At 38.2% G+C, this 12,730-nt stretch overlaps 1 protein-coding gene across 7 annotated transcripts in view; it reads right to left on the reverse strand.

Annotated features, from left to right (window-relative positions):
* The window catches only part of FGD4 (FYVE, RhoGEF and PH domain containing 4), a 168,808-nt gene that overhangs the window by 78,639 nt on the left and 77,439 nt on the right, over positions 1–12,730 (reverse strand). The window contains exon 1 of one of the 7 annotated variants that reach the window (XM_006184251.3): positions 1,135–1,539. The exons of the other annotated variants lie outside the window; for them this stretch is intronic. Within the exon in view, the coding sequence (XP_006184313.1) occupies positions 1,135–1,150 (16 nt within the window). The 5' untranslated portion in view covers positions 1,151–1,539. Of the gene's footprint in view, positions 1–1,134; positions 1,540–12,730 lie in introns of those variants that run through there. 7 annotated transcript variants of the gene reach the window in all.

Genomic DNA, 12,730 nt, shown 5'->3' on the forward strand with positions numbered 1-12,730 from the left:
ATCCCATTTTACAGTGCAATGGCAAACGGTGGAGAGAGCCCACAAGCCTTGAACTTGGTACAAGAACAAGTGGAATCCTTGCAAAGGAACTGAGGCTTCTTCCTGGATAACGGAGGGGGCCAGGGCAGGCAGGGACGGGGTTACAGCATCTCTAGCAGCTCCTAGAACCTGGGAGCAGGGCCAGCCAGGCTGTGCAGCTGTGGGAGGGAGCCTCGTCCTCGCTGCAACCCCGCCCTTGGGCTTCCACACCCAGCGCAACCCCCCAGCCCCCTCCCCAGGCCAAAAGAAGCAAAGAGGTGACACTACCAGAGAATCTTGGTGACTGTGCAGACTGCCTAAGATTCAGTTCACCTTGTTTTAACAGCACAGACAAGCAGGGTAGACATTCTTCAGGAAGGTCCATGCACCCACGATGGGAAAACAGCTTCACAAAACGTACCCATACCAGTTTTAAAAAATATTTTTAGCAGAAATTTCCTGTCACATGATTACATTTCTACCACACAGCAGAGTTTCATTATTCTTTGAAAGAATCAATTTCTCATTAATATGCCCTCTAGAATTTTGGAGGAAAAAACAGTGGCTTAATGCCACTAGCAATCAAAAAAAAAAAAAAAAAAAAACCATGCCTGTCCCTGCAACAGCTCAGCGTCTTACATGGAAAACAAGAAGACGGGGACGGCGGGATGTGTCTGCCTGCTTGCTGGGACAGGACAGCACTCCATGCAGCAGTCCTAGAAAAGGATGAGTGGCAAACATTTCTTCGCTTTGTTCGCACCAGAAATGGAAGAAAAAAGAGAAAACTTTTGCTTTCTTTCTCTTCATTCTCCCATCAGTGACTAAAGTTTCAAACTTTTCTAATGTTACTAAGAATGAGTCAGAGAAACAGAACTATATTAAAACTTGTAGTTCACTGACCCAGAAACAGCCCCCAGAAGAGCTAAAAACCATGAAAATAGTACACATTTTAACGTTAAAGTGAAAAAATAATATGAACCTTATTCTTAACTTAAAACCAAACTTTGCAGCTTTCATGTCTCTCAGCATGCTGTGTTACAGACTGACCCACACACTGGAAAAAAAAAAAAAGAGAGAGAGAGAGAGAAATATACATCAGAAAATGAAACCACTTACCTTGATCAGTGGACATGCTTTCACGTATATTGATAATCAGTCTACTTTGGTTTAATAAGCAAATATTTGGCTTCTACTCTTTTAAAGTTCATGTAATAAAATCTCACTCCTGGCTTTAAAGCCTCTGATGGCCTGCAGACCCCACATGCCAGCCGGGAGCTCGGATGGTGCACTGCTCACTTCAGGACCTTCTTGGACCTAACGGCTCGAGGACGACCTTGTGCATACAATGCCACACCTCCCCAGAGGAGGGCTGCTGCAGAGTGCTTCATGAGACCACGTATTGGAGGATGGAGAGATGTCTGTTTTTTACAGTAAAACAAACAACACCGGAGGTCCATGGGCACTTCAGATGCACTAGAAATGCATTTGGGAATAGGACAGTTTATAAACTGACTAATTCCTTAACTGTTAGTAATGCTCCCAAAAAGCCAGCATGAAAACAGTTTGTTTCCACTTGAACTGGGTCCATGCCCTGGACCAGAGAGGTTACAGATTCAAGATTCACATGCTTGAAGATGTTAAAATGTCATTCTGAATTATCTCAAATATTATTCTGCCACTTAACGACTGCCTATCCATTTGAGCACAGCTCGCTGATCTTACTGAATAAACAGTGCAGAGTGGATAAATACTCCTCAAATTTCCTAAGAAAACCAAAGTTTATATTTTATTTCGGAACATTATTTAACTGGTAAGATATTATTTATTTTTCAGTTTATAGCATTTAATCAGTATTTCCAAAATTCTGCATAGCCCTAAAAAATTAGTGTCAATTAAAATATTTGTAAAAATCACAATGAAGTAACAAGCCACAGACATCACTCTTACAGTTCAAAGTCACCTCTCCAAAGCCCTCCTCAGTGTGTCCAGATGCAGTGGTTCTCACACATCAGATCACCTGGATGGCATTTTATTGATTTTTCTTATTACATTTTTTTTATTGAGTTATAGTCATTTTACAACATTATGTCAAATTGGATGGTGTTTTAAAATACACACTGCCTGGTCCCCTCAGGAGTTGAATTCAACCAATCTGTGGTAGAACCCCAGAATTTGCATTTCTTTTTTTATTTATTTTTATTGAGTTATAGTCAGTTTACAATTTCTGGTGTACAGCACAAAGTCATAAATGAATATACATATATTCATTTTCCTATTCTTTTACACCATGAGCTACTACAAGATATCGAATATATTTCCCTGTGTTATACAGTATAAACTTGTTTATCTATTTTATATATACCAGTCAGTATCTGCAAATCTCAAATTCTCAGTTTATCCCTTCCCACCCCTCTTCCCTCTGGCAACTACAAGTCTGTATTCTACATCTGTGAGTCTGTTTCTATTTTATATATGTTAATTTGTCTCTCTCTTTTTTTTTTTTTTAGATTCCACATATGAGTGATACCATGTGGTATTTTTCTTTCTCTTTCTGGCTTACTTCATTTAGAATGACATTCTCCAGGAGCACCCATGTTGCTGCAAAAGGCCTTATTTTATCATTTTTTATGGCTGAGTATTATTTCATTGTATAAATATACCACAGCTTCTTTATCCAGTCATCTGTCAATGGACATTTAGGCTGTTTCCATGTCTTGGCTATTGTAAATAGTGCTGCTATGAACATTGGGGTGCAGGTGTCATTTTGAAGTAGGGTTCCTTCAGGATATATGCCCAGGAGTGGGATTGCTGGGTCATATGGTAAGTCTATTTTTAGTCTCTTGAGGAATCTCCATACTGTTTTCCACAATGGCTGCCAGAATTTGCATTTCTAACAAGCTCCCAGGTGACGCTGACACTACTCATCCAGGACTGCAATTCAGGGACCATACGTGGAGAACCACTCGGGCAGAGACTTTCCTGTCTAGGGTCCTGACACTCCCTGATGCCTAAAGCTCTGGCTCAATTGTACCTGCTTGGGAACTGCTTAAAGTCAGGGCAGGTGGGCAACACTCCAGACGCAGCGTGAGGGTTATGTGTTACATATTCAGATGGGACTCACAGGAACTTCCATCTGCTCATCAAACAGTGGACTTATCAACTTAATAATTCTTAATAAAAGAAATCTGCACATTAGGCATGAATAGGTTTTAATCTAAAAAGAACAGACAATTCAAACATGGAGAAAAGGAGTCAAAGAAAGAAGGATAAAAACCTGAATTATCGTCTATGTCCTTCACAAACTCTACCCATGTGTTTAAATTTCACTGTGACAGGGAAACTGTTTATATTTGATTCCAAAACCACTTAGCCTTGGCAAATTTCAGTGATGTAAAAAGCAGAATGTTTCCCTGTCATGAAAATGCACCAACTTCTGTGCTTCCTGAGTTTTGATGGCAATGTGTAAATTATAATCTCAGGTTTGGTTTTCAAACAAATACCTTTTCTTTTTCCGTAGCTAACATTTACTTTGTGCCAGGTGCTCTGGTAAGCACTTTCCATGCAGCATTTCATTAAATCCTCACTGTGAGGTAATAATAATTTATCACTATTTTACAGAATGGAATGCTTTTCTGTAAAAGGAATAACACAGGTGAGGTAAGGAATAATAATTACCATTCTGCAGAAGAGAAAAGTAGGTTTAAGATGTTAAAAATCTTGGCCAGTAACACTAGTAAGATAATAACCTTGAATAAATTAAATTCAGTTTTGCACAATAAATTAAGATACAATAGAATCTAATTTTGAATCTATATGGACAAAAACTAGAAAACCAAAATATGATTTGCAACTAGGAAGTGGTAATTAAAATATCACTGAATCTCACTGTCCACAGTAGATAATCTGCAATTATATTCAGCATCCACCACAAATTTGTAACTAAATTTAAGCTACCCAACAGTAGCCACAGCAGTTTCTTATAAACAATCACTTCCATATGACCCAGCAATCACACTGCTAGGTACTTACCAAGTGAAATGAATACGTACATTCACACAAAAACCTGCACAAGAATGTTTACAGAGGTTTTATCATAATTACCAAAAGCTGGAAAACACCCAGCTGATCTTCACTCAGTGAATGGATAAGCAAACTGTGGTCCACCCGTACAACGGCGTAACACTCAAGGAATGAACTGGGGACACGTGTGTGCATTAGAAAGAAGCCAATTTAAAAGGCTCCATGTATAAGGCTCCACATTCTGGAAGAGGCAAGCATACAGGAACAGAAAATAAATCCGAGGTTACAGGGAAAAAGGAGGAACTGCTTGATTACAAAAGGGTAGGACAGAATTTTCAAAGGTGATGGGGCTGCTCCACATCTTAACATTGTGGCAGTTAAACGACTGTAAGCATTTGTCAAAACTCAGAATTACAAGCTAAAGAGGGAGAATTGTACTGTATATAAATTATCTCTTAATTTAAAAAGATTAAGGAGCAAATAAAAGCAATTTATTCTTTAAAAAAGCAGGAGGCTGTGAAACAGATGGTTTGCCTTGGATAGTATAAACTCAAAGCTAAGTGATTTTTAGTAGACCTATTGCCTTTCTCATCATCAACAGTAGATAATCCCTGGCTCACTGTATCTTTTTCCTGTGATTTTTATATTAATTCTTTAGTTAAATGTTCACTTAAAGTCCCAACCACATATATTGTTCAGGTAGACAGCACCTCCCAAACCAGTGTTTCCAGGTGGATGACAACACAATCCTGGATTACACTGCTGCCCATTCTGGGTTTTAACTCGGTTCCGTTACTCTTCTACTTTGGAAGCCCATGACGAGACGCTACACATCCTTCTAACGGCGTGTGGATAGCGATAGTTTGTGTATTTTAGGTATGCAGTTTCGGAGAAGAAACCTTGTATCTGAAACGTCATCTGACCTCAATGATTCTCTTCTAATTAAAAATACTTACTTCTAGAGAATGAAAGGACTGATTTCTTATCTCAACTATGGAATGGATCCTCATGCCCCAATTTATAGCTTGTCTGACATTATCTGTGTGGACTTCCTGCAGCACATCACTCATTCGCTCGGAGGCAAACACACTTTTAGGTTAGTGATATTTCTTCTATCTCATCACTTCCCCTATCATGGCCGGCTCTTTAAGATAAAGGCATACTTTTTTTTTTAATTTTCAATTTTGTTTTTGTTCTAATTCCAGGTAACTGATATTACCTAAATTCAAAGCAGAAACAAACTTAATTGATACATACGGTGTTTCTTCCTTAATTATGACCATTACTGTTCTTACAGAATTTCTCTGGATTCCTCTCGATCAATGCCAGGTAACTATCCTAGACTGGACAAGCTATGCATTTCCTGTAAGTAAATCACATTCACTTTATCAAGTGGTTAATTCTGAGATTTTGAGTTCTACACTTCCCATCTTGCCACCAGCTACATTTCTACCTCTCCTACTCTAAACTCTTGAATGAACCTATTCTTAGATCTGAGAATAGTTTCATTAAAGAACATACACAAAGAGGGGAGGGTATAGCTCAAGTGGCAGAGCGCATGCTTAGCAGGCACGAGGTCCTGGGTTCAATCCCCAGGACCTCCTCTAAAAATAAATAATAAGTAAACCTAATCTACCCCAAATAAAAAACATACACAAAGCACTTAAGTCGCTGGGCACCTACGTTCATTTCTCTTCTCTGTTCAACCCCTCCCTCTGCTTCTGCCTCACCCATCTCACAAGGGAGTCACTCTTTGCAAATGCTCTCTCGGGCAGTTCAGTGCCCCTTCCTTGCATCTCTCTGTCCTACCATGACAATGTCCCCCTATATAGAGTTTTAGCACCGTGGTTGACGTGTATTGCAAACAAAACATTACTGCAACTATTAAATAAGTATAAAATTTTCATTGGGGAAGATGAAACAATTCTAGAGATAGTGGTGCTGGTGGAAGAACAACGTGAATATACTGATGTCAGAGAATAGCACATTTAAAAATGGCTAAAATGGTAAATTTTATGTTATGTATATTTTACCAAAATTAAAAAAAAATTGTTGCAACTAGATCACTTTTCCTCCATCAACTTATGCCACCCAACCTCAGGGGGGCCTGTCCCACTGTCCCTCAATCTGTTTGCTCATGGTTATGAATTCTCTAGCATGGCCTGACGACTGTCTGTACTGTTCCTTCGCATTCTTCCCTTTCTTCAAGATCTCCTGTGGACAATCGATTCACTCAAGGGCTGCAGCTCCTCCCACTGCGCACAAGATCCTGAAACATCTAACCCCAGTACCAACCTCTCTTTTCAGCTCCATGCTCTCATTCCATATACCTGGAAACTACTTCCTTCGATGGAAAAAGGAGGTTTGGACTTCATCTCGAGGGATAAGTAAGATTTCACCGGGCAGCAAAAGAAGGAAAAGGATCTTATTTCAGGCCCTAAAGTGAGGAAATCTGTGGCAGACTGGCAAACTTCACTGTGGCCTGCACCACGATCACCACTTGCCAGCTGGTAACCCTCGATGGCGGCTGACTGCACTGAGAATGAAATGCAAACTCCAGGCAGGGCCTGAAGGCACTGTCCTCTGCTCACCTTTCCAGTCTCATCTCTTGCCACTCTGCTTTCAAAATATGTTCCCAAACCACGTTCCTTCCATCAATCACGGGTTTTGAGAAGGAAGTCAAGAAAAATGTTTTCTTTTCATAAATTTCCACAGGAACCTAACAATTATTTTTTCCAGCTTTGAAATAACCACGCAGCTTCCAGAAAAGGCTCCTCTGAGGCTTTAAGAAAATAAAACTTAGGCTTTGCCCTAGCCAGGTCAGATAAAGGGTGAAGTACAGCCAGTTACTTCTCCTAACTTGGGAGAAAAGAGAGAGAGCTTTCATTTCTCCCCCTTTTTAATCAGCTACCTTATCCAGATTTCTTTTTACTACTGTCTTCCTTTCCCCAGTGCCCTAGTGTGCAGCTTGCTGGTGTAACACAGCTGTCTAGGCCTCTTGTGTTGCCCAAATATTCCTAAAGGGCAAACTCAGAATGCAGAAAGAAAAGACACCCTAAATAAAACCAGCACCATCCTATTTTTGCAAACCAGCCACTCTGTTTATTTCTTCCCTTTTATCCCTCAGATAAAATGACACAATTAAACAAGAAGCTTCCTTTTTGATGCCATCTCAGAAGTGTGCTACAGGAATAAAGAGAATCCCAAAGAAAGACAGACAGAACATTAGTTGATCCACATTGCAGTAAGCTTTCAGATAACTTTTCTAAGTTATTGTCTTCATGGTAGGAAATAAGATCAAAGATAAAAAGGGATCTAATTTTTTTTAATCCTGTTTCTATCATAAGGGCTTAACTAATGAACTGGTACTTTCAAATTTACTTGTTTGAAGTTTTTAGATTATTATCCTGGCAATCTATAAACTGCAAACCTTACCAATAATGCTGAAACAGATTTTTAATATTACCCTAAGGATTATAAAATGTCCATAGTCTTTAAGACACATACTTTAGTTTGAGCATTAACCACTAGCAGAACTCAAGATAAGAAACCGTATGTTGGCGAACAGCTCACCATGTATGGGGCATGGCTTATCTTCATCCTCTACACAGGTAACAAAGGCAAGTGTGTTTAGAGTCTAGGCAGATAACACAAATGGGTTCAAAACAGTATGAATTAGTTCCCTGCGGCAAATTAGAGAATGATTTTTAATTTAAATTTCAAAACTCAAAAAAACTCTGTGTGAGTCAATGAAAATTTTGAGCCATCAGTCTGAGATACCTTCCAAAATTGTTTTATCCACTTATTTACAAAGAATTACGGCGTCCCAACACGGGACTCAATACAGTATACATGGCACACTACTAAGCCCTTGGGAATTTTTTTTAGAAAGTCCTGATTATCACTTTCCTGGAATCTCATTTTTCTTTAGCCACACTGTTCTTTCCAATTCCTATGGCCTTACGGTCTTCACATATGACTAATTTCACTACTTCTGGATTTCCTTTTGAACTTTTATTTATACCTATAATTAAATAAATGTTCATCCAATGTCCTTGTTTAGTATTTGTCTTTCCTACTGTTTTGAAAACTTCTGGACATCAAGGATCATGGCTATCTCATTCATTGTTATGAGCCCCGTGCACGCTGTATCAAATACACAATATAATCTCATTAAATGGTCTGTTCTAATAAGTCAAAGGGAGAGCAGACGAGTAAAATGGTGACTGACAAGTTTGCCCATCACTTGTAGGTGCACAGGGGAGGGACAGGAAAGGCTTTCTAGGACAGTGGTCTCCAAACTTTTTCATGGCACATCCTCTCAGTATGAAATCTGGGCATCGCACTCCCAAATATGTACGTACCCATTCCTGCACGCACGAATGTGTATACGTATACGTTAAGTACAGTATTACGGCGCTAAAATGCATACTATAAAACACAAAAATAGAACTTAAAGAAGGATAATGTAAAGACAAAAACACTGTTTTTGAGAAAACAATGTAATTCAATATGCTTTGTTTTTTTTTTTTAAAGTGTCTTGGTTAAATATTTCGTGATACAGACGTTTGAAACAGTAGACATAAGCCAGCTTACGTCCATACGTGGTTCTGATGATTGCCCTAGCTGAGAAAGATACCCCGTTGTAAAGGGAAGAAGTACATTGTCGGCTACGCTCACTAAATCATGATACACATTTTTCAGTCCCATTTACCGGTTATGCAAAGATTTTCCTTGCAATTCTTCCAGTGAACTTCCATCTGCCTTGATGTCATAAAAGGTGTTACCATTTTTTCACTTTTGAAAATTTGGTCTGAAACCTACTAAAACTATTTCCAAATTTTTAAAACAAGGTAAAAGAGATCTCTAAGTTTGGCTGTGTGCACAGAAGTGAATTTTTTTTTTTAATTTTTAAAAAAGAAAAGATACACGTATCAATTTTGGTGAGAAAATGACACAATAATAGAAACACTTCCAAACAATCATTTAAAAAATGCTCTGTCCAAAGAGCACTTCCCTCTGCTGACTAGTTACTTTCTCACTCATTCAAATGTCACCTTAACTTCAAAAAGATACGTTGTGTTTATTTTTTTGAATATATCTGCTAGGTAAGAACCTGCTAAATATGTACTGATAGACACTTCTTTTTACATCATGAAAGGCTAGTCAACAGGGAAAATCTGCATTTTTTGTTAAAAAAAAAAGATACAATATCTTTGGTCTGACAACTCGTTTAAGTACTATGCCATCATATAACCTTCAAACCCCTGGGTGCTACAAAATATGTTTATGGTCACTTATTACCAAGTATTGCCAGAATTCCACTATCTAAGATAACGTTATCTCAGTCTATTTAACCAGCCATGCCTACAGTGTCACGGGCAGAAAGGAGGTGAGTGAGCTTGTCACTGCCCACCCCCCACTATTCCCTCAGAGTTCCTCACATGTTCTGACACACAGGACGTCCCTGATGACATCTGACTGGATAAAAATGCCAGAGTAAGTCTATAACTGTTAGGAATGCTTAAGTGTCTTTTTTTTTTTTTTAATTCCTTAGGCAAAATGTTCCAAAAGGATCTGCTTCCTGCACTGCAGTGTTTCATCTTTTGTACCCCCTGGGGCACATAAGCCTTCACAGATCATTGCTCTAGAGACAGCAACTTCTAGAAGACAAGGAGTATTTATATTCCTAGGTAGTGTTTCATAGAAATTTTGTATATTTCACATAATAACCCTTCATCTTTAAGTTATTCCTAAAATTGTCATAAAATTAACATAAATGTATTATACCAATGATAAAATTATGACTCTAGGAATCAGGCAGCATAAACAGTAAGTGCACTACAGTAAATTTAAAAGTAAATATACTAGGGGGAGGGTATAGCTTAAGTGGCAGAGTGCATGCTTAGCATGCATGAGGTCCTAAGTTCAACCCCCAGTACCTCCTCCAAAAATAAATAAACGTAATTACCTTCCTCCCCCTCAAAAAAATTTCTGAGTAAATATACTATACCAATTTGAGAAAATATCTCCAGAATGATTTTAAGTTAATTCTTCCAAAACTTCCATCATATTCTCTAGATCAGTCTAGATGATATGAAGACTGTCTAACCCTGTGGCTCAATTCTAAGGATATCAATTATGATAATAAAAAATAAAGAGAATTTCATGATTACATTTCACCTAAAAGTAACTGTGAATAAACTTGGTAAAGAAATATTTGAGAAAGAATGGCATTGGCATAATGAAAAATAACAATTTAAACATTAACATCTTTTAGTTTTGGATTAGAAAAAATCCTTTTAGATTCTTTTCCCCCCCTTTTATGGGGGGGGACGGGGGGAAAGTAATTAGGTTTATTTATTTATTTATTATTTATTTATTTATTTTTAATGGCAATACTGGGGATTGAACTCAGGACCTCGTGCACGCTAAGCACATGCTCTACCACTGAGCTATAGTTCCCCCACCCCGCCGAAAAAATCCTTTTAAATTATAAGAGCCAATCCTAAAGAAACAGTCATCTCAAACACACCCAGTAGCAGGTAAAAATGAAACAGGCATCAAGGAGACAAAATGGTAATGCATATTGAACACCAGAAAACTACAATGCACATCATGTGGCTCTGCTACTTCGGGCAAGCTATCCTAAACGAAGTGTACGTGTAAAGATGAACGTAATGTCACTTAGGGAAGGAGAAACTCAGACGCAAACCAACAGCGCAACAAAATTATTTTTATAACTAAACTCCCTCCCCAAGACAAGGACAGTTCGCAAGTACAAAGAAGACACACACTATCTCTTAATTTAAATGAGTTAATAAAGAAGCTTTACTAAGCATTTGGGCACTTTTGGGGGGGGTACTCATTAAAAACACATTAGACCTGAAATTGCCTGATTTAAATTACGGTAATTTCCAGACCTACTACAGTATTATGTAGTAATATTCCCAATATTATGTCATAGATATGTATTCATTAGAAAAATTACCATCTCAAAATTATGTGCTAAGTTTCCCATTCTTTTCTTCATTTAAATAGTGAATTAACGTTTTGCTATATCCATAGGCCTGAGACATTCTATTAGAAAAGAATTTTCATTCTTATCATTTATATATAAACCATCTAAAAACTACCCTAGAATTTGAAGTGAGGGATTTTTATTCTATTAACATAAACTGTATTGTATTTTAAACGTTAAGGGTTTATGCTAAAAGATCACTTTATAATTTACACTTCTTGTAGTTTACGGTATCCGTTAATGGAAGCAAGCATACATGTTTAGAATAGATAACCTTTGTCAGTTTCACCATAATTACTGTTAACCAGGATGGTGTCTGAAAGATCTTGCAAATTCAGTGCAAACAGAAAATGCTAATGATATTAACCCCAACTTTAGAAAGGGAAATTAGTTCCAGATCCTGTCATTTTTCAAACGGCTTTTTTTCAGATTACTAATGTTATTTTTCTCCTGGTTTCTGAAAAGAGCTTAAGTTTTGATTTTGACCATTTTAGTTATTACATCATACATTAATTTGGGATTAACAGCCCATTGTTTATTAAACTCAAGGTACTGGTTGTAGATTGGGTTGGACTTGTCTGATAGATTATCTAGTTTTTTGACGACTCCCTTGACTGCCCTTTAAAAGTGATACCACATAACCACAGTTTTCAATTTACCCTATCTTCCTCTATGGAATTTTGGTCCTTACCCACCCATGATCATTTGTATTATCTGAAAGACACAGTACTCATACACACCTACAAGAATACAGTTTTGGTCTGCCTGTCTTTTATCCTTTCTGTTAGAGGCAGGAAATTAATAATTATTTAATTCAGGAGTAAATGAAGTTGTTTGACGTGGCACCACATGCACAGACCTGAATGTCAGTGTAGCAAGAACAGGAGGGACGGGCAGGAAAGATTTCTTCAAACCAAAACAAGTAAGTACTATAGTGGACTTCTGTTTTGTTCAGAAAGATCATTGATGCCCCTAAGTCTACTGCTCTACTGTTTGATTATACCTTTCAAATTGGTCAGTGGTCCCCAAACATTCTGAAAATGTCTAGGAAAGGCTCTTTTCCTCATGTCTTTCATTAGATGCTGTAATCTAGCACTTTTTGATTTGCTAGGTTTTGTGTGAGCACATGGGAATACGAAAATAACTAACAAAATCCATGACCTCTAACAGCACCCGATTTAGTCAGGGACAGCTGGACAAGAATGGATCCAAAACCTTCAGAGCTTTGAGAAGGAACTGTTTACTTCCCTTTGTTGGATTGGGGCTCTTTGCAGAAGTAAGGACATTGGGTGAGGTGGTTAACGTCCTGGTCCTAAGGTGCGTTATCTTTCCCTATCTTCCAGCTGCTGAAATGGCAACACACAACTGTCACTGGCAATATGGGTGAGTTCCTTCACCTTGCATTTTTTCTTCAGCCTTAGTTCAACAATGTAAGTGTAAGTAAGGGTTCTGCTGAGCCAAAAGCTGGGGATTTAAAAATGAGTAAAACAGTTTGTAGCCTTAGGAGCTCAATCTAGTTGGGGAGAGAGACAAGGTGACAGCCAACTGTAAAATATACCCATGACAGATAAAACCACAGAGTGCTTCAGGGCCTCAGAGAAGACCTGTGCAGCTGGGAAGAAACGTTTACTGGAAGAATGGTAGTAGGCTGGACGGAGCCCATCAACACTG

Source organism: Camelus ferus, chromosome 34 (assembly GCF_009834535.1).
Source record: "Camelus ferus isolate YT-003-E chromosome 34, BCGSAC_Cfer_1.0, whole genome shotgun sequence".
In the NCBI taxonomy this organism is placed as follows: Eukaryota; Metazoa; Chordata; class Mammalia; order Artiodactyla; family Camelidae; genus Camelus; species Camelus ferus.